The following is a 22369-nucleotide window of genomic DNA, read 5'->3' on the forward strand; positions in this document are numbered from 1 at the left end:
CATAACCAATTTAGTAATTAACTCATCATTGGTGCAAATGCCTTACTGTGAGTCAAACCCACCACTCTTCAGCAGTACGCACACAGCAGGAGATTTTCTTGGAGGAAAGGATGGGAGCAAATGGCCTTAAGCTGTGCATGGGGAGGTTCAGACTCGATAACAGAAAAAAATTGTCACTGGCAGAGTGCTCAGGCACTGAAATAAGTTGCCCAGGGAGTCTGTGGAGTCACCGTCTCTGGAAGTATTCTAGTGTAGAAAGAATGAGATGGCCAAGGGTCAACAACTTTACTGTTACTTTGGCTATCCAGGTATTCACCTTTGTAGGGAGAAAGGAGCAGATAGAATACAGTTTTCAACAAGATTATAACTAGATTTATCAGTACTCACATGACTACACAATGACTCACATTAGTGAAGTATTTTGAATTCACAGAGTAATTTCTCATTGTATTTCTGGATAGGGTAAAACCCTGTGGTTGCTGTCTCTTCATTTATGAATATGAACATTATTACGTGAAGCAGTCTCATTAGGAGCCAGACTTGACCATTTAGTATTCTTTTATTTTGCTAGGAAGAAATTGTTTTGGGTTGAGTTAGAGTAATGCTTAAGCATTTGATTGTGTGGATAATTTACTCTGTGTAATGGTAATACATCACTCTATTTTCCCTATAAATCTAGAAGTGCTGTTTGGAGCTAACACCAGTGAGCACTGAAGGCTCTTGCTGGAGATGGAGAAGATTGAGTCATTAGCAATTCCTGGGTAAAATGCTTGAGCAGCAATCTTCACAAAAATACACTTGGTCACACCATGGAAACTTAAAGATAGTTTTATCTCTTGTCCAGCTTTACCATTAATGCAGAAATCTTGATTTTCATTACTCTTCTTCCTACAGTTCCAGTTTTCTCAAGACAGGACTAATACTGAGTGGTAGGAAAAGGAGCCAAGAGTCAGAATTCCTCTGTACTATATCTGGTCATTCTACAGACTTGTTAGACGACATTCAGCAACAACAGATGTATTAAGATTGAGTGATCAGAAAAGCAAGAGATAGCAAGCTAGCACCAAGCTTTTTAGGCCTGGAAAGCACAGCTGGGAACTGAACCTCTGGCTAACACTCCTAAATGACAATATACAGATATTTCTACATGGCACTATGATAGATGATCCATTTTCCTACAAGTCACAAGTGTTCTGATAACACTTACCTATTCATGGCTTGCTGTCAAGTTAAATTTATCCAAGTCAAGCACTTTTAATCTTTGAACCTCCCATTGAGGAAGTGGAAATTATTACCAACATCATAAAATGAGTGGGTGCCGCTTAGACTGAGAATTAGCTCCTCAGAAAGTGGTTGCTCACAAAATAACAATGGAAAAAGAAGTGCCTGCCTTTCAAGTCAGTCTCTAATAGGAATAGAAGCAGTCTGTAACAAAGGATAGTTGTTACAGTTTGAATCCTACAGTAGAAATTAAAAAGATTAATGAAACAAATAAGATTTTTCCTTTATCTTAGTACAATCTGAGTAACAATCCTGTCATTTTAGTAAGACATCCTCCCTTACAGGCAAAGGAGAAAAGCATAACTAAACAATGGAAAGAGAGAATCTTGTTTAGAACTATGGAACACAGATAAGAAAATGCTGAATTCACCAGATGTGTCCACAATATTTGATTCAGCTCTTTACATTTCAGTAGATATATGGAAGCAGTGGGGTGAATACTGCAAGAATAATTTCAAATAAACTGAAAGAGGATTGACAAACATTGCTGGAAACTGAATCAATTAATGCTAGTAAACTGCTTTTCTGGTTTTGGGGGGATAATAGTCATAAGTTAAGAAGAAATCTTGTGAGAAATCTTTTGACTGATTGGAAAAGGAGGAAAATTACACAATTCTCTTAATCATGAAACTTTCTATTTTATTTGGTTTAAAATAATTTTAAATAGTTTTCATTTGTCTGTTGCTTTTCCAAATATGTGTTTCCAATATCTAGTGAGGTTAATATTTGTGGGAGGTGAAGTCTGTGGCCATGTAGATTAATTACAACAGAACAACAGAGGCTGGAACATCATTTGAAACTACCAGTTGTCCTTTTCTATTTAAAGACAGTGAATTATTTTGTTTAACATTCTCCAATGCACATAAAAACAGTTCCTTAGCTTTTCTGAATGTAGTTCTCAATCATGATTAAGTAAAATTCAAAAACTTACTTAGCAATCTTGTCTTTGTAAGTTTTACAAAAGTCTCATTTAAAGCTTTTACCCCAATCTCTTCTCAAAACAACATACTATTTTATTGTGGAAAGACAGTAGAAAATTAATTTATGGCCTATTATAAAAAATATTTTTCCTGTTATTACAGCAGGCTGTCTTGTAGCATAGAAGCCTGTTTCTCGTCACTGACTAGAGATTCATTGTAGGTATCTCTAACCAACAGGAATCTGTCATTTTAATTGACAGTTCACTTAGGACTGACAGTTATTAAAAGCAGACAGCTAAAACAGCTCAATAGTTACCTAGACCACAGCATCTCTTTTAGAACTGTAACAAGTATTTTTAAAAGTATTTAAATCAGAATAACAAACAAATCTGGACTACTGTACAAAGCTGAACTTCAGAGAGGCTGTTGTAAACATTCTTTTACTGATGGAACACATTGAGACGGTAAGAATATTCTATCATCGTGGTTTGGGTTTGGTTCCTTCTCCAGCACCAGCTTTCAGCTTAACACTGACACTCCACTCCTGGGCACTAGCCCGCAGCTCTTCATAGATCAGATAAAATGGGTTTAGATTCATCTTATTATTGGAATATCTTCATGTGATGCCTTAGTCAGTACAGTCTCTGTTTAGGCTGTCCAGGCCTATCAAGGAGCTCATGGTCCATGCTGAAGTTGAGTAACAACCCACAGGGCTAATCCCAGAGCTCCATCCACCTTTCTTAGTCTGGAGACTTAAGTGGAGTTGGGGTGATAAGGGCGGGTTATATCAAGATTAATGGTAACATCTGTAATGATCTGTGGCTCCAGGATTTCCTCCTTCAACATATCAAGATGATAAATAAGCTGAGGAACTAGTATCTAAGCTGTGCTATGTTTCTGCTTGAAAAAAATTTGCCATATTTTCAAAGCCTCTCCTTAGAGAATGAAAGGAAATGGCATTCAATGAAGAAAAGCACCTCCTCAGTTATGTCAAAATAGTCTGTTTACATATGTATGATACAATCAAGACTTATTCTTTAAACACCAGGTACTGGGCTCAGTTAAAAAGTATTCTCATATGCATGAAGCAGAGAATCTAACATGGTAAGCCTTCATTAGTGCATAATGTTTTCAGTATCATTATCCCTTAGGATTAAAATTTACATCATTTTTTTGCTCCTAATATTTCACGGATGTTTTTTCTTTTCCTTTTGACAATTTCAGTACTTCAAAATAGATTAATTAAATAGTTATAAATTAATTTTAAAAATTGCCTGAGCTCACAGAAACAGATATTTGCATGAAAAAAAAAATTGTACCTTAACCTTCTGTTTGGAAAGACAAATCTGTTCAGGTCTTCACAACACCTAGAAACATTCAGTACATGTCACTAATTCAGTTGAGAAAAAATCAGTACGTTTTTCACATAGTTTTATCAAGTTAGTATTTTGGCAATATCTTTATATTTATCCACTACATAATTTCTTTCCATCGCCCTTTAAGATCTTGACACTGGCAATCACAGTATACAAGCTTGAATCCCAATTTATATAGAAAACCAAGTCATTCCTCAGAAACGCAGTATTCCAGATTTGGGTCTTCTGTTTATGAGGAAATAATTCTTTTTGGTCCCCTAAAGAAGGCCAGGATTGCAAATTGCATGCTGCCATGCATGTGATATCCTCAATGTTTAACATTAGCCAGCTGGGGCCACTTTTGGACTCTGCGATTCTGTCTAAGCAGAAGGGCCCTAGGAAAAACCTAAGCATAAAGGTAAGATCTTGCAGTCAATTCACTGTAAGGGCAAAGAGTGTTTCTACAGCTAAGCAGGGAAGAGGAGAAATGTGAATGTTTGTCTTTACTCATTATGGGCTTTCAGCAATCAGACCCTTGCTTCCCTGCAGGAACACCGGTATTACTCCATTGTCTACAAGTCCTCTTGTGTAAAATGAGGCTCTGCGTTTTCCTCTTCCAAGCAGTTTTCTTTTTGTTGTTGTAACTCCTGTGATATTCTCATTATGAATTTCTCTTTAATTACTGAGAGAGACGCTGCAACAGGGACAGCACCTCTAGAGGGGACGTTCTCTCCTGGGTCAAGTACCACTGTACCGGGGCCCATTCTCTTCCTGAGGACAGACAACCTTTCCTACTTCTAATTGCACAGATTCCTTACATCAGTTCATGCATTTTCCCGACTGAGAAATGACATTTAATCAGAGTAAGCACCCAGCTCCTGATACATCACAGTCTGTTTCTTGTACAATTTGCTGTCTCCAAGCCTAAGCAGCAGTCTTGTTCCAGAAATACATTTCTAGGCACCACCTTCACACTAAGAAAACTGCACTTTGTGTCTCTTTCTCAGCTGGCTATGTGGTTTTGCAGTTTCTTTTAAGAGTGTTTCTTGGACCTCTCACCATTCCCAGAGTAAGTACCCTGTACCCCAGGAAAAGTCCTTGCTCAGGCACAAATTATGTTACCAAACGGTTATAAAATAGTCAGGCTGAAGAAGCTATTGTAAAAAGAAGAAAGATCTATAGCTGCAGCAGGAGACATGACACAGTGGTGATACACAAAATTGAAACCTCAGCAGATAAAAGGTAAAAACATAAAACAGCCAAGTGTGTTGTGGCACACACCAATTTTAGAATAATTTTTTACCAGCCATTCACTTGAAATACTTTCAACTCGTTTGGCAGTCTAATTCTTCTATGCCTCAGTGCAAACCTCTTGAATGCCATTAACATTATTCAACATTCTGCATCTAATTTATTGAGCTCCTTTGCTATGGGATGTTAAACAAAATAATCATGCATTAGGCATAATTAGAACGTGACTAAATTAATTTCTGTAATGCTGATTATAAAGGATAACTGCAAAAGTAATTCACACCTCTGTGCTGCAGAACCAATATGATGCTTAAGTCAGCTTGCTAAGTATAAAAGGTAAATGGCACATAGACTGCCATGAACAAGCACCATAATTTGCAAAATATTAACTGAAAGCATGCCTGTTGACTTTCAGAGTAGCAATTTACACTGTTTCATAATAGACTATGATAATGTAATCACAGACTGCTGTAATTGCACTGAATTTGATCGTTGAATTCACAGCTCTTCCTTTGTGCACCCAACCAGCCATTTCATCCTAGAACGCAACCACCTTGGGCAAGCATGATTTGCCCTCGTGACTCTCTGCTGGTTGTTCATCATAATCTTTCCCTTTGTGCACTAGAGATGGATTCCAAAAGCACGTGCAGTGTGTGCTCCATGACTGTTTTGGAGACTGAGGGAAATTAGATGAACCAACAGTTCCCCATATCCTCCACTTAACGTCTGTTAAAAACAGGCACAACAGCCTCAACCCAGTTGTCAGGGAGCTCCTTGATGCCAGTGCTGTGATAGGCAGTACTGTCACACTGGACAGCATTCATGCACAAGTCCTGTGCAGCCCCATGGTTACAAGGTGACTTCAGAGCTCTGCACGCTAAAGTTTCTAACCCATTTCTCCCCCACTGCTGGCAACTCCTTTCCCTCAGAGAGGATGCTGGTACACACTGAAAACGGAGGCAGGCTTTGCCTGTGGAGACTGAAGCAAAAAAAAAAAGTATCAAGTATTTCTGCCCTTTCCATATGCACCAGTGGGTTGTCATCCTCACCCACCAACACAAAGGGAGCTGCAGGGATTTCTGTACAGATGGTGCTGTTTACTCTAGCACCATGAATAAACCATCTCAATTAAGCACTGATGTAAGCACTGCTGAAATAGCTTACATTTGTCTTGATTCTGTTGAAATTTAATTCTTCAAAGAGAACTGGGCAGTCATCCCTCAGCCTTTCATCAACCCAAAGCAATGGGCAAACACAAAGGTTAATCACAAATGTGAAGAACAACAACCAGCTGCACAACATTGTGTGATCAAACCTGATGTTCAACAAAGTATGTAATCTGATACACTCCGAAAACACATTTACCTGGGCTTTAACCTTTGCTCCACGGGACAGGAAGGGACATGTTGCATTACAACAGGCTGGTGACTTTTCAGTTCCAGCCGTGCCAAACAGATGGGACACTTCCAGAGCAGCAGGAACACCACTGGTTGTAACAAAATAATGTCATGACTACGTTTTTTTCAGTGAGCTATACTTACAAAATACTTCTGAGGCATGTGAATCTGAACAACCCTCAAGAAGTGTTTGGAGTGCTAATGGATGGGATGAGTTGCTAAATTCATGTCTCATTCTGAGACCAACACTGGGCAACTTGAGAGACAGTAAGTGATAGATCTTCAGCTGTGTAACTGTAAGGTGACTATCAGCTTGGCTACAGACTAACACAGGGTGAAGGAATCCTCTGGACCTAAGTTAAGTAGGTAAATTTCTTTTTATTTCCATTGCCTCTACAAAAATAGCAACTGAGTGAGGATTCTACAAGTATTTTATTCTACCTTATTCTGACTTACTCTATGGGTGATTTCACCTAACTGCAAATCACCAAGCTGGTCTGATCCTTCAGGGTGAGCAGCCTTAACCCTGTCATAATCTAACACTCATAGAGCCAGCACATTTTTTAACAGACTGGATAGTCAGGGAAGTAGTATGTAATTCCATTTAGCCACATGAACTGTGTCACAAACCAGCAGTGCATACATCAGTGGAGGAAACTTTTCAGAGACTGCTACTAAACAGCAAAGCTCTGTGATGTGCCACAAGCATCAGAGAGCTCATTTAATCCTTCTGGGGAACACAGAATCACAGAATAGAACACATAACAGCCAGGGTAGAAAAATCCTAGTTATCTTTCATTTTTCTTTCCTCAATTCACCACTGCTTCACAAAAAGAAAAGCACAGGTATTAAGGACATTTAATGACAGCATTTTGGTCTCCTCTAACACATACTGCAAACACATCATAAAGGATGCCAGTCCTTGCTCTGGCATCAAATAAGACACTGATTGGATGCCTCATCTCTAAAAAGGTAAATTATTTTTATTAAATGATCATTTTTCATAAAACAAGTAATTCTTAAGATACAAATGGTTATGTGCTAAGATTAACATAAAATGTTCAAGAAACATCAGCTGATGCCAACAAACAAGACAAACTATTTATATATTAGTGATATTTAAACAATGCTAAATTCCTTCAACACAGATCATTGAACAGAGTTCAAATATGCCAACAAATACCCTACCTTTTCTAATTCACAGAATGCAACTATCTTCCAGTTTCCTTACTCTGGGACTACAACACTTGCAGTATGACAATTTGCACAGATATGAGAACTTTCTAACATTTTTTTTTGAAGAAGACTTAAATTTGAAATAATTTCAATAACTCCAACAAGAAGTTGGAGTGCTTCAAGTCAGAGGTCTATGCTAGCTACTGAACAGGGTAGCCAATGCAAACATTTGCATCCCCTTACTCTCTCTGCATGTTTGCATGCATCTCCTCATAATACCTCTATTTTCACTTGAATGAAAAACGAAAGCAAAGACTGCTAAGATTGAAGATTTCTTATGGGTCAGAGAAGAGCAAAATTCACTGTGCAGAGTCTGAATCCACTCAGTAGCAAATTCAGGTAGCACGGTCCAACTAGCTGGCTTAGAGTCAAAACAACCACAAGTACCAAATCTGTTTGGAAAAAATAAGAGTCAAAAGAAAATAGTGGAAGTACTGAGACCTAACTTGACAGTACTGCTGTGTGCAGGAGTAGCTAAGAGCAGCAGCTGCACTCAGGAGCCAAAAGAGCTGAGAAAATCATGGTGAAAAGGAAGCACAGGAACAGAGGCAGGCATAGGCTAGAGAGGAAGCTGAAAGGAGTGCTGCAACACACAATAACATGGAGAATTTTAACAGCAAGCTGCTACTCAGAGCTAGCTTAAGATGGGCTTGACATTGTGTAAGAATGGTAAAATCCTCAGCAGCTGCCCTGCTTGGAAGAAAACGTAGAGTTAACAACTATATCCCTTAATCCATCTAGATATTTTTCCACATCCTATTGCATATGCCATTACAAAAGCACCAGGCTAAAGTGAGTTCTTATGGGCAACACAAAGCCCAAATTATCAAATTCAGCTGTCACGTGTGTTACTTGTAATCAACAATTTTTGACTCATACCACAAAATACTGTCCTTGACATCTCAAGTGAAGGAATAATGCAGGAAAGAGCAGGTGAAATATCTACTTTCATCCACTAGCAGGAGGAAATTATTTTTTATTTCTGAAGAAGTTTTTTATTAATGGCAAAAAGTTGTTCATTGTTTTGATATGGAGTAAAAATGACAAAATAAAAAGACCAAGAACAAGAAGCAATCAGAACTATTGGTGGAAGACTCTGCAACTTTAATAATAGTAAAACACCCCTGAAATAGCAGTGATGAATAGAAATATTGAGAAAAAGACAAAATAAAGGAGGTGAGATATCACTCACATTTAAACACTACATTCTGAAGGTTATTGAAGTGTTCCAGGTGGACTTAAAACATGTCTGTGTATGATAAATGAAACTGCATTAAAGACATTTAATGAGGTCATACAGACTGCAAATATTATGTCAACTGTGTTATACATACATCAGTCACAAAAATTGCCCTGATGTTTCTGTTCTAAGAAGAATAGCCTGCTTGGCAGAGCATGTCTTTTTTCTTATGATGACATCAAGCAGACCATGAAAACAGAAGCTGAAAAAAAAATCCCCTACTCTACAATCCCTACAGGTTTTGTAGATAAATCTTGTACATACAGATTTAAACATCTGTGCCCAGAAAGAGTTCTTGGGTATCAGTGAAAAAACAGACACATGCACTCAGCAAAATGAAGTATGTCCTTCATGAGTAGAAACCCTTTCACCACTGCTCTGTGGCAGTCTGTGAAACATGAAGACCAGAGCACAATTGATACTTCCACATTCAAGGAGGGGCATACAACATTAGAAGATAGCAGGTCTGGAGTATGTAAACAGAAATACATTATTCCTGCTAATTAAATTGTAGGCCCCATTACTACAGGATGTTGCGAAGGATAAATGGGTTCTAAAAGAGATTAGATGAACTCAGAGAGAACAAAAGGTCTGTCACAGAACATTAAACACAACTGTCAGGCCACAGCTGGGTCACAGAATATCTAATTGTCATCTGCTGAAAGGTGCTATAGATGTGCTTGAGAAAGGATCACTTTATACACAACCAGGCTGCTATACTACATCTCTTCCTTCTTCCTGCTGGAGACAGAGTACTGGTCTTGACAGACCCTTATTCTTATCCAAGATGAAAGTTCTTTATCCACTTGTCCTTCTTCCACTGAGGCAGGTCTGCCCTTATTAACCCTAGAACATTTTGTCTTTCTTCAAAAAATGATTCAGTAAGATCTTCTAAAGGAGTTACAGTAAGGCCTGCAAGCTGAGAGGTTCATTATATACTACATCGACATTTAAGGGATTAAAAGGTTCAGATCAATCCAATAAATAATAAATTGGGAGCAATGGGTCCTTGAGAACCATATCACCAGAAACTAGTAATTCTGTGGTACAAAGGATTTTCTTAAATCTCACTAGCAAACTTCATAAGAAACCTCAGGTATACATGATGGCTTTAGACTCATGGACAGTAGGTTCAAATTGGACATTAACAAGAAATTCTTCCCTGTGAGGATGGTGAGACAGCAGGACAGGTTACCCAGAGAAGCTGTGGATGCCCATCCCTGGAAGTGTCCAGGGGCAGGCTGGAAGGGGCCAGAGGGTTGGAACTAGGTGATCTTTAAGGTCCCTTTCAACCCAAACCGTTCTATTGTTGTCTGATTCTATGTTTGCAGATAATTTGTTCCAGTACACACAACTAAAAGGAGTTCTACAACGTAACGGCATTAAAAAGAAATAAGATATACAGTACAACTAACCCTCACTATTGCTTCAGTCTTCTGCCAAATGTAATGAACCACCTTTCAAGTTTATCTGTTGAAATTGCACATATTTGTATTAGTTACTCTGTTGGTCTGTGTATGTAGCTCAAGCATGTGAAATACAGCAAAGGCCTTGTTCAGGAGATTCTTCTGCTGGGAGGAAGACTCTGAAATAGCACAGTTCAAGTTAATGTCACTCATTTCCCAAACAATGCCCAAACCTTATTTTTTGAAACCTAAATATCAATTTGTAAAAAACCCCATCTGATTTAATTAAAAATTCCCCCAAACAAAGCTTTTTTCCCAGTAATCTTTTCTCCTTAAGAAAATATACAATTTTCATATGAAATTTGGCCTCCCAAAGATCTGGTTTTGTTTGTTTAGTATGGTGCTTGGGTTTCTTGGGGTTTTTTTTGAAGTTCAACCATTTTTAGTATAGCTGGAAATCTTTGCCTTCAGAAATAGACGTCTGCAAAAGCGAGAAGACAACTGATTTTTACAAACATCGTAAGAAAAGAGCTCTAATTGCAGAGGAACACAATTTTTAGTTTAATTTGCTTTAGACTAATCTTAATAAAGTGTTAACAATTCAGACTTCTTGTTTTATTTTTGCATCAACAATGACTTTATTAAGAATAATACAGGTTTTGGTCTCCGGCACAGGATTACATTCCGACTTCTTTATTTTCCCCGCAAGTCATTTTTTCATTATAAACTACGTTTTATGCAGCCATAGAATCAGAGAATGATTGAATGGCTTTGGGTTGGAAGGAAATTTAAAGATCATCTAGTTTCAACCCCCTGCCATGGTTGCTCAGGGCCTTGAATCCAAATGTCTGTCCGTTGACAGAAGAGCCCAACACAACAAATACTTTAGCTGCACATAGTAATTTTTTCTCCAAGTGAAGTGAAGAAAACTAGGCAGTTATGCATGTTCTAAAATACTCTGCCATATGTAGATATATAAAATACAGCACCAGAAGAAGCACTGGAACAGGAAGGTGTAATCACCATCCCTGGAAATATTAAAAAAATTAGAAGTCTGGCACTTAGTGATATGGCTTAGTGGGCATGGTGGTATTCAGTAGAAGGTTGGACTTGATGGTCTTGGAAGTCTTTTCCAACTTTAATGATTCTACGATTCCAAGACCCAGTATGATTTTTGGAATCCAGTATTTTTGGTAATTGTACTGTTACTCTGAGGGAAATCTTATACAGACAAAACCCTGAAGTATTTTACAGCAAAGCACTTTTCATGTATGTTAAAACACACAGACTCTGATTGAAGAGACTCTGCAAGTGAATCCAAGTTTCCTCAAGTTGCATTGACAATTTGGATAATTCTTCCAAGAGTTTTGGCTCCGATGAGAGAATCTTAAGATGTAACTGAAAATGAAAACAAGCAGTTAGTGAAACAAATACAGATAACAAAAAAATTAAGAGACTGTTTTTCCCATTCAGTTCCAATACTTTGCTTTCAGGAAATGTCCCAAGTAAGTAAAGGACACTTTTCCTTTGATTAATTTCCTCTATTTAATACTGTCTCCCTTTTGCTAGTCTTTAAAATCCATTTTCCATGTACTAGATGAGATAAGGCAACAAAATATCTTAAATATGCTATATTTTTACTAGATCATCTTCTGGCAAGGCTGCTGAATCTATCCCCATTACACATGTCCGTAGAGGGTAATTTTCTCCACTTTCTGACCTGCATCACAAATTCCTCTTTAGGCTAGAAAGGCTAGACAGATGTGCAAAGGTCAATCAGGATTATTATTTTAATTATCCATGTTGCATACATCAAGAAGAATGATGCCAGCACACTCTATAGAGATGCATGGTGTCTCCTTATGTGACAAACAGCAACCTTGTTAAAGCAGAAGGAAGAGAAACCTTCTGATCTTGTAGCAATTGTTACCACTTAACGGATGGAATAGTTATTTTTCCAGGCTATAATTTAGGAGTCTTGATACTCAGCTTTAGTCTGAAAGATAGTAGGTTCAGTTTGGATACTAGACAAGTTTTTTTACCGTGAATGTGGTGAGGCACTGGAACAGGTTACCCAGAGAAGCTGGGTATTGCCTGATATTACATGTGTCTGAATGTTTATAACAATGTTCTCCAAGTAAACTGTTATTAATTGCTTTCACAAGGTTTCAAAAATCAGAGTATCTTAAGCACTTGTATATCAGAAGGGTTTCAATCTTCTGCAGAACCATTTCGTCTCTAAGAGTGACTGTTACTGCACTTCAGTACAATAACTTTCTAACTTATACCTGCCCTGGAATCATTTCATTAGCTCTGTGAGACTCAATAGGTAACACAAGAAAGGCAGCCCACTGACATGGAAAGTAGGTCAGGCTTGCAATGTCTAGTGATAAAGCCAACAAAACATCTAATTTATTTCCCAACCACTGTGCATTAAATTCTTTGCTTATTTAAGATGTAGCATACCTTAGTTTTATAATTAACAACAACTAAGAAGTTAAGCATGTACCAAAAAAATGAAAACAATTTTAAGAACAAAATAAGAACAATTCCAAGAACTAGAACAAAACCTATGTGGCAGGGACCTCTTCACAACATCTTTTGTTTTGCAAGTTTTTCTTGACTGTCACCAAATGAGTTGCCAAATCATCCAATACATTCAGTTAGACATTTTATAACCATTCTCAACCAAAATCACTTAAGGTAATTCAAGCGGACAATTTATACCTTTTTACTGCACAACCATAATTCTAAATAGAACTAACATAAAATTTTATAAGAAAATTGCTACCTTTAAAAATAGTGCCAGGTACGCCTGAGCAAGTTCAAAGTTGTACTTCTTGTTCAGCATCATCCCAATCATTCTCAGAAAGCTCAGCATCACCTCCGTTGAGCCACCACCTTCAGGGGCCAAACCCCGTAGTTCTATCTCAATATTAGATGGCCCCAAGCTTTTCAGTAAGTCAAGTGGAGCTTTATCTGTGTGAGGATATTGAGGGACACATTATCAGTAACATCTGCAGAAGAGAATCTTACAGATCTTTCATAAGATAGGCTTATTCCAAAATTCTTAAGCAACGACTAGGAATTTCAAGTTTTTACTGTTTCCTTGTTATTTTGTTTTCAACAAAATGTCTTCCTGTCTTTAATTTACTGTCCCACCACATACTAGAAGTTCAGATGCATTTAAAGTTCACCTTGAAAAATACAAGCAACATCTTTGTTTCACTTTTTTTCCCTTTTCTATCTTCTAAGTTAAACAAATTTTCTAATTAACCACATAACTTTTCATTTCACATGTCAGAAAGAATGTCCATACTTGAGATTTCGAGCTGTTAACTGTGAATATACTCTGAAAGACAGAGAGCACTACTTTTACTAGGCATTTTTACTCTAGTTGACATTAAGCAAAACTAGAGATCTTCTGGTGCATCTAACATAACTATTACTTTTGTTAAGCGAATGCCTTATGCTTGTCTGGGACCTGGGGGAAAATCTTTTCCATAGCAGAAATACATGCAAATTACAAACTTTCTTCCTCTTAATAAGTGTTCCTTCTCAGGATTTCTACCATCTTACCTGATGATCTATGAGGATTCCATCCATTTGCTTTAAAAATGAAACTAAAAATATGTTTGGCTGCAAATGCAACTGATAGTCATAACATTTTTAAAATGTATTCTGATTAATATTTCTTTTGCTAAGAAGTTGTTAAGAAGACTGACTTCATGGTAGCTAATGGTATTAGACACTGGCTAATATTCTTTAGGTGGCATAAATCAATATTAGATCCCTACAAAAATCATTAGCTAGTTTTAAATATAACTGATTTCAACAGTACTAAACAGATGCATCAAATATCTTTTTTTATGACATTAAACAAATGAAGCTTGGAACATGTTGTGAAGTTGACACACATACAACATGGAAAAGGTTGCAGCTCAGTCTGTGTTCCACACTCCTGACCCAAGGTGTGAAACCCTGTTTCCATCCCCACAGTAAATCAGAATGGTTTCCAGCATGATTCTCTTTATTTGCATGGTCCTTCACCTTTAGAAGAGATGGTTGTAATCTAGCAAGCAAAGAGCCATGATCCCCAGCCAGGATCACTGGGCTCCCTGGATTGTGGCTGTGGCACAGACCCTGGAGCACACCTGCCTTACATCAGAGGTGGCCCGAGGCAGATCCACATGTCCACTACCACAGTGCATCAGAGTGTACTTGCTGCCTCCAGATGCTTGGCAAGGTTTTGAAACACGTACCTCTTCTCTGAGTGGCTCTGAAGCAGTTTAATAGAATGCTGCCAATCGAAATACTAAAAATACAGCATAAGAACACACACCATTTGTGACAGATAATAAAGTTCTGCACACAAAATGTTTTAAGTGCGCTTGAGTAAGCTGGTCATCTCAACATGTTTAAGCAGGGGTAGAAGAATTTCCAACAGAACTGCTTTGTGGACAAGCTAACATTTCCAAGTTAGCTATATTAGCAATCATTTCCAAAAATTTGAGTTTCAAGGATTCTGCAGCATCACAAGACAAACATGAAAAACAGCTGGTACATTCCACAGGTCATTTAAGTGATTGAATTTCAAAATGAACTGAATGTTCAAAGAAATCCAACACCTTATTTTTGTATCATTTATTTCTTCTTAAGCTTTAAATTATAGGGCAATGAATTAACACTGTAAGTTTGCTGAATGTCTGGTGAAGTAGCCCTTGAAAGGAGAACTTACAGGCACATTATGCTTCTATGTTTCAGTGAATCACCAGACTATTCCTTATCAAATCAATACCTTCCTTCCTTCCCCTACAAATAATACATAGCACCTTTTCTGGGTGAGATCATCACAGTTTTCAAAAAAGGTTAATGACCTTAGGAACACAACCTTCTTTCCCTATAAGGGTTTTAGCCACAATTGGGTTCCATGCTGCAGACAAGCTGCAGGACCAATGGATCCGTGATCTAGTCTGGCTATCTAAGTCATTTTCTTTGCCTTTTCTACTGTACTATGCATATTTTTTCCCTCACATCTGTTACAATTCTGACATTAGAAATCACATATATATCTCAAAATAAAAGCAGCATGAACATTTTTTGTGAAATATTTTGTTAACTTACATTTGTTGGTGCTCAGGGCTTCTTCAAGATGAATGTAGAAATCAGATTTTTGTGCCAGCACTCCGAGGTTTACTACCTTCGACTGGACCACAAAAGCATAACAGTGTGTACATGAATATGCAGACATATTTTTACAACTCAATTAGATTATTTTCCTACTGACAGAATAAGACTTTGAGAAATAAAGCAATAGTGTAGTGAGTTAAAACTGGTACTTTGAAGTCTAGTGATTTAACTCAATCCTAACAAGCATTTAAGATTTCTTTTAAAACACACTACATAAACACAATTACATTGATTCTTGTTTTTACCTGTGTATCATTTTCCTCCTCTGGTGGAACGTATCGGGGTATAAGACCAGGAACTGTTGGGATGAAGAAAGGTGCTGACTTTGGAACTTTCGGTGGCTCTCTTGGTTTATTTTTTTTCTGTTAATTAGATATTTAAATTAAAATCATTATCATCGTAGTAAGAGCACATGGGAATATTTTGTTTGTCAACAGTTTTATTTTTAAAATACTTTGAAAACTAGATCTAAAGACTAACTGAAAAGTAAATATACAGGTAAAATCTTTTACCACTAATTATGAAGCTACTGTTTAGCAGAAAAACAGCCCCTCTCCCAAATCCCAGGAACTGTGAAAAGCACCATATAGACTTCTACTGCAAAATCTTGGAAAATGCCTGAAAAGCAGGATCAAGTTTCATGAATAGGTAATGCATTTCATAGAAATAGGGCAAATGTATCTGGATGTATGCTATTTTTTTGCACAGTACCTTGATAATATCAAGGTTGAGGAGATTTTTCCACCTTGATTCCGGTAACAAGGAAAGGGTCACCAGCTGCTCTCCCAATTGCTCAGGTGAAACATATTCTATCATCTCATCACATGGCTCTTCATCTCCTGACACATCCACATCTTGCAGAAACAGATATCTTTTATAAACATTCATACGCCACATTCATTTTTTAAAAAATCAAGCCAAACACTTTTATTTATTTTGCAATTTTTGAATAACAAATGCATAACAGTTATAGACATAGGTGCTAACATAACATAGAGCTGAAAGCTACAGAAACAATGTGTATTAGCCTTATGAAATATTAAATAATTTTAAAAGATTAGAGCTGAGATGCAGAACTGAATAACCAAAATTTTAAAAAGTAATAAGATCTGTCTACTTTGGCTGAAGTTATATAAAACCAATTTATAGAATTCTTAAAGAAAACAAAGTTTTGACAGTAAGCCATTGTTCTAACTGTCTAAATATATACACAGTCATTTTAGTTCTAAGTTACAAAGCTGTGAAATCCTTGCATTTAAATCCTTGCACCATATTCACTACCTCATCACAACCTCTTCATAGGTTGACTGAAGTGGCACATAAAAATAAAGAAAATCTCAACATTAAAGCACAACATCCCACAAGAAAAGCTATTATGTCAGTCACTCAATTTTCTGTTGATGTCCTATGTGGTCTTGGCCAAATATGTCTGCTTTCCCTTCTTTTTGCAAAATATTACTTGGCTAAAACAATGAATTTATTAAGGCAAGCCTGAAACAACAAAGGAATGTAACCCATTAAGAGCCCTTAGCATCTAAACAGGAACTTTACATTTACTGAAGACAGAAAGTGGATTAAAACTTTCTGCCAGAATCAGGATAAAAACATTCACAGTGTTGGGATGAATCCCGTCTCCCTAATTTAAGTATGTAAAACAAGTATGTGCTTGCTACAGCAGCCATCATCACAAAGTATGTTCTAGTGGCCAATAGTTTTTCCAGTGTGATTTTCCTGCAGATGGAGTGCAGGCACTCCAAACTTGGGCAGACAAGACCTCCATCTAGAGGACTTCTGAAGCACAATCACTTCTATTAATTTAGCAAAAAACTTCCACTTAGGCCTTTCTTTCACTGGGCACAGGCACACGGCAGGTCAGCTGAACCCAATTCTCTTGCCAACAAGACAATGGCAATGAATCTATGGCATACAAGCAGGGAAACAAACTGCAAGGGGAAAATAAAATACATTTTCATCTGAGGATTACCTTGCATGGGGCAGGTGCTGGGGAGTGTCACCAAAGAAGGTTCATAATCTGCAGGAAGGTGCCGTAACGACACAAGTGAATACAAAGAACGGTTTGACCTGAAAAAATAAGACAGGCATTTTAAAAGTCATCTCCAGATGAAGGGGAACAAGTACTTCAGACACAATTTATACCGCAGTCTAATACTGCTTCAGTGTGGCAATTCACCAGGCTCTGTTCAAGATTAGTTCTCCTCATCTACCAGATAAGCAAGAAATAAAGTGTGGCAATAGACTCACCTGAACATCTGCAATGTAAATGTTATGTTCAAGTATTATTGCCAAGGACATAATAATAATAGGCTGCAGGACCTCCATGTTCTTGTTGAAGTGAGGGGCCCAGAACTGAACACGTTATTTTAAGTGTGACCTTACCAGTGCCCAGTACAGGGGCAATAATTGCCCTAGTCCTGCTGGTCAAAAATATATTTACTTGTGCCAGTGCTCCACCACCCTCACAATCAAGCATTTCTTTCCAATGTGTAATCTAAACCTATCTTCTTTCAGTTTGAGGCCACTCCCCCTTTTTTCCTGTCACTCCAGCCCCTTATCCAAAGTCTCTCCCAGCTCTCCTGGAGCCCCTTTAGGCACTGGAAGCAGCTCTGAGATCTCCCTAGAGCCTTCTCCAGGCTGAACATTATGCACAAGACATTATGCAAAAATAAATGATTCATCCTGCTTTCACAGGATTGAAATACGCACACAAATGATTCTGGCAAATTTCTTCTTTTGTCAATATAAACTAAGGCTAGGTAAAAACATCTGTTGTTATTCACAAGGAAGCACATTTACTTAACCACAGGAAGACTTAACACCTGAACACTCCTCAGGCAAAACTACAGCCAACATATATAACCTGAAATAATCTGCCAGCTGAATGGGAAAAAGACCCAAGCCACTTTCAGAGTGTGCTACTTCAGTACTGGACCTGAACAGTCATTTGCTTTAAAGCTTTATCAGGAGGAAACTGAACTAAACCACATTTTACCTCTGTGCTCATTTATCACTAATAAAGATAAATAATCACAATTTTCATACACTGCTCAGAAGTCTCAGACAACACTGTATAGCAGGACAAGAAAAGCACTTCAGAAAGAAACACTATTTGAACAAGGACATTTCAAAGCCGGGGGGGAAATGGAGTCTATAAAAAACTTTGGGAATGGCATAACAGGAATTATTAAGAGTATGAAACATTTAGAAGAAAAGAGACCATTTAACTATCAGAATAAATATTTTAACTGCACCAAATTTTTAAATTTCATTATTTATGAATTAGAGCAATACAGAACACCTGTCTTAATAAAAACCAGAAAACACAAAACATTGGAGATGATACTTCACAGGGCAATTCTCTATTTGCAGTACAAGTGATTATAAGAACTCCTTCCCATCCTAAATTCTGTGTAGAAACAGATTACATACTCATACTCACCACAAATAAATTCCAAGATCATCCACATGTGCTGAAGCCAGAAAATCTCCTGTAGGGGACATAGTAAGGCTCACAGCTGCAGAGTCTACCAAAAAACAATCTATGAGGCTATGGAGAAAAAAAACACAACAGAAAAATTATCAGCAAGATAAACTTGTTCATCTACACATATCTGAATTACAGCTGAATGCAAAGAGGCCACTACAAGTATGGACACAAACCAGGGTAGCAGAAGTATCCAAATAGATCATATAAATGTAGCAAGTGAAGAGCACTGGGCAACAAACCACTTGTCTCTACAAAATTCTGGATAAAGCGGGCACGTCCTTAGATAAGCACACCCTGGGGAATATGTGACGAATTATTAAACTCCTTGTACCTAACATAAACCTTCTTAGTGGCCATAAATTCTGTACTTCCAGTCAGCCCCAGCTGCTCAGACTGACAATTCCCTCTCTCAGCATACTTCATATACACCTGGTTAATACTAGCACCTAATGTTTCTAAAATAAAGTATGAACTGTACAATGTGAAGTTTGATTACCTGCAACAGTTTTGGCATTACCATATCTTCAGCCTGATAAACCATTCCTTGATAATTTTTTTCATGATTGCAGAAAATCGAAAAAAGACCATGTAAAGACAAACTTAAAATATTTATTATGCCACTATTTTAACAATGAGACATTTAAGTTCTGGATGATGCACTCCCTAGCAGACTTCCACTCAAGCCCAGGTTCACAGCATTGCTTGTCACTTGTTGAAATATAAACTTCAGTTACTTCAAATTTTAAGTAAAAGTTGAATTTGACAACTAGTTCACCAAGAGAAACAAAAAGAACAAATGAAGAGTGTGAATACTTTGTTCTTGTTTACAGCTCTACAGCCATGTTCCGATCACTAACGATAGAAAAAATATTGATGTAACACAGCAGTTCAAAACATAAAATCTTGTGGGCATGTATTTCCTTAGATACTGAGCACTCCTGTGATGAGCATGAGAGAGCATGCCAAAAATAAAAGCCTTTTTTCCCCTTAATGGGGTGTTTTATTCCCTCTGCATGTTCTTAGACACATGTTGCAAATCTCAGGTAAGAAAAAATCATTCATCACTTTCAGTATAAACACTAAACCCACAAATCCCAAACTTATACCAGATACATTTTGCACACAGTGCACAATGGCGAAAAAAATTTACCCTAGATAATTTTTTTAGTTTCAAATCCATCCTTTTATCACAATCCTTATCTGTAGCTGAGAAAGTCTGTTCAATAAATCAACCACAAAGAACTCCAAAACAAACTTAACAAGAAATTAAGTTTTTCTACTTACTGAACTTAAATCATGATTAAAATTACAGGCTTGGGGGAAGGAGGGATCAATCTACTACAGGAAATAAGACGTGCTTGTAATTTTTACACAAAAAGCTAAATGAATCCTGCCAGGGGGCCGAAGGCATCAACCTTTATGCTTCCTGCCTAACTGCAAAACTGAGACAATGCAAAGTATAAAGCTACTAGGCTCACATTTAACAGGTCTCTTATGCTGTTTTTTTCTCAAGTGTTCCATCCAAACTATGAACAGTCAGCTCGTATCCCTGATTTCTTAATTTGCCTATGCAAGCCACACAGCAGAAAATCTGCATAATGCCAAGGTTTCTGCTTATAACTTTCTTCACACAAATTGGTATTTTTTTTCCCAGTTTTCAAAAAGCCCTACAGCAAAAACACGCACTAGGAAGACTTTTATTACATAAGAACAGTTAAGCACCACTCTCAAGTAAAAACAGATGTCCAATTAATAGATATCAGACCATTTATTAAAGTCAGTTGGTAATTTTCATAAATGCTGGATTCTAGAAACACGTTTTCCATCATTTATAAGAACAATATCAAAGTTGAGGTTCTAGTTCCTGAGATGTCTCTCCTATTTATGAGCCACAGAGGCAAAGCAAGCATCAGGCCTTTTATTTAAAGCTGTTCCTCCTTTTCAATACATTCCTCTGCCTATAGCTATGGGAAAACCTTGCCATTACATAACGGAAATGTAATTTAACCTAATTACTTTTAAAACCAGGGTTTAAGTACCTGCCTAGATTTCAGCTTGACCAGAATTTCAGAGACAAGAGACAAAATATTTAATTTTTTTTACACGTAAAGGAGAACTACCATCAGACTGCTTCAAAAACATTATGAATAGATTCTTACCACAAAGTATTATGTTGTTAAAGAAATGAAAAATAGAAGAAACTGATATTAACTAATGCTGCAATTTTTTGTAGACATATTACTTTGCAAGGGAAAGAGTGTTAGAAAGACAGAGTGCTAATTTCCTTCCCATTTACACAGGGAAGAAGACAATGTCCATCCTGCTCTATTTTAGACTAGAACATAGTCTATTTTAGATGGTGCAAGAACAGGCCAATTGTTTGTTGAGATGCAAGGCGCTTGTAGTAGTAAAATGGTAACTCTTACAAGTATACAAAATTTACCAAACCACATCAACAAAAATAATCAACCCGAATGAAACCTTTCAGTTCCAGGCACAACCACCAGAGCTGCACACTGCACAGTACCACCTTAAATTACTAAAAAAAAATAAAAATCTATCCGATGTGCTGCTGAAAGAATGCACTGGCAGAATGCAAAGTTACTTCTCAGCTTTTTTCTATGCTCCTGAACTTCTTTTGTGTACTTGTCTACTTCTTAGCCAAACTTTATTCTGGGAGAAAACTACTCACAGTGGATCACAAGAGAGTATTTTTGGCAGTTGCAAGTACAAACAAATGAAAAATATAACTGATGTAAAGCCATACTGTGTTGTTAAAATGAATGTAAGTGAAAATGGGCCTCTCTTTACAAAACCAGCTGGAGTACTGCATCCAACTCTGGGGCCCCCAGCACAAGACATGCATGAAATTAGAGCAGCTCCAGGAAAATGAGCCAAGGCCTGGAACACATTTCCTATGAGAAAAATAAAGAGAGCTGTGGTGTTCTTCACCCTGGAGAACAGAAGGCTCTGGGGGAGATAACCTTGTGGCTTTTCAATACTTAAATGGAGATTAAAAAGAAAGATTGAGAGATTGATTTTTAACAGGGCCTGCCTATGGTGACAGGACAAGCGGCAGCAGCTTTGAACTGAAAGACTGTAGGTTTAGATTGGATGTAGGGCAGAATTTCTTTACTATGAGGGTGGTGAGGCACTGGAACAGGTTGCATAAACAAGTAGTGCATGGCCCAGCCCTGGAGGTGTTCAAGGCCAAGCTGGGGCTCTGAGTAACCTGATCTAGTGAGAAAAGTTCCTTTCCACATCCAGTTAGACTAGATCTTATTTTCCAACGACTGAGGGAGCTGGGGTTGTTTAGCCTGGAAAAAAGAAGACTCAGAGGTGACCTTATCACTCTCTACAACTACCTGAAAGGTGTCAGGTGGGGGTTGGTCTTTCCTCCCCGGCAACAACTGACAGGACAAAAGGACACGGTCTTAAACTGCACCAAGGGAAATTTAGGTTGGATGTGAGGAAAAAGTTTTTTACTGAAAGAGTGATAAAGTTCTGGAATTGTCTGCCTGGGGAGGTGGTCAAGTCACCATCCCTGGATGTGTTTAAAAAAAGATTGGATGTGGCACTCAGTGCCAT

The 22369-nt window shown here is 37.6% G+C and overlaps 1 protein-coding gene across 2 annotated transcripts in view; it reads right to left on the reverse strand.

The window, feature by feature from the left end:
* Positions 1 to 10672: 10672 nt before the first annotated feature.
* The window catches only part of WDR36 (WD repeat domain 36), a 29543-nt gene continuing 17846 nt past the window's right edge, over positions 10673 to 22369 (reverse strand). Inside the window, exons 17-23 of one of the 2 annotated variants that reach the window (XM_039567253.1) lie at positions 18734 to 18841; positions 17261 to 17358; positions 15988 to 16130; positions 15522 to 15638; positions 15211 to 15292; positions 12878 to 13065; positions 10673 to 11484 (exon numbers count right to left, since the gene is read on the reverse strand). In XM_039567253.1, coding sequence (XP_039423187.1) covers positions 11335 to 11484; positions 12878 to 13065; positions 15211 to 15292; positions 15522 to 15638; positions 15988 to 16130; positions 17261 to 17358; positions 18734 to 18841 — 886 coding nt within the window. In that variant the 3' untranslated portion in view covers positions 10673 to 11334. The remainder of the gene's footprint in view (positions 11485 to 12877; positions 13066 to 15210; positions 15293 to 15521; positions 15639 to 15987; positions 16131 to 17260; positions 17359 to 18733; positions 18842 to 22369) is intronic. The other variant, XM_010405730.4, reaches the window with a different exon arrangement.

This window comes from Corvus cornix, chromosome Z (genome assembly GCF_000738735.6).
Source record: "Corvus cornix cornix isolate S_Up_H32 chromosome Z, ASM73873v5, whole genome shotgun sequence".
In the NCBI taxonomy this organism is placed as follows: domain Eukaryota; kingdom Metazoa; phylum Chordata; class Aves; order Passeriformes; family Corvidae; genus Corvus; species Corvus cornix.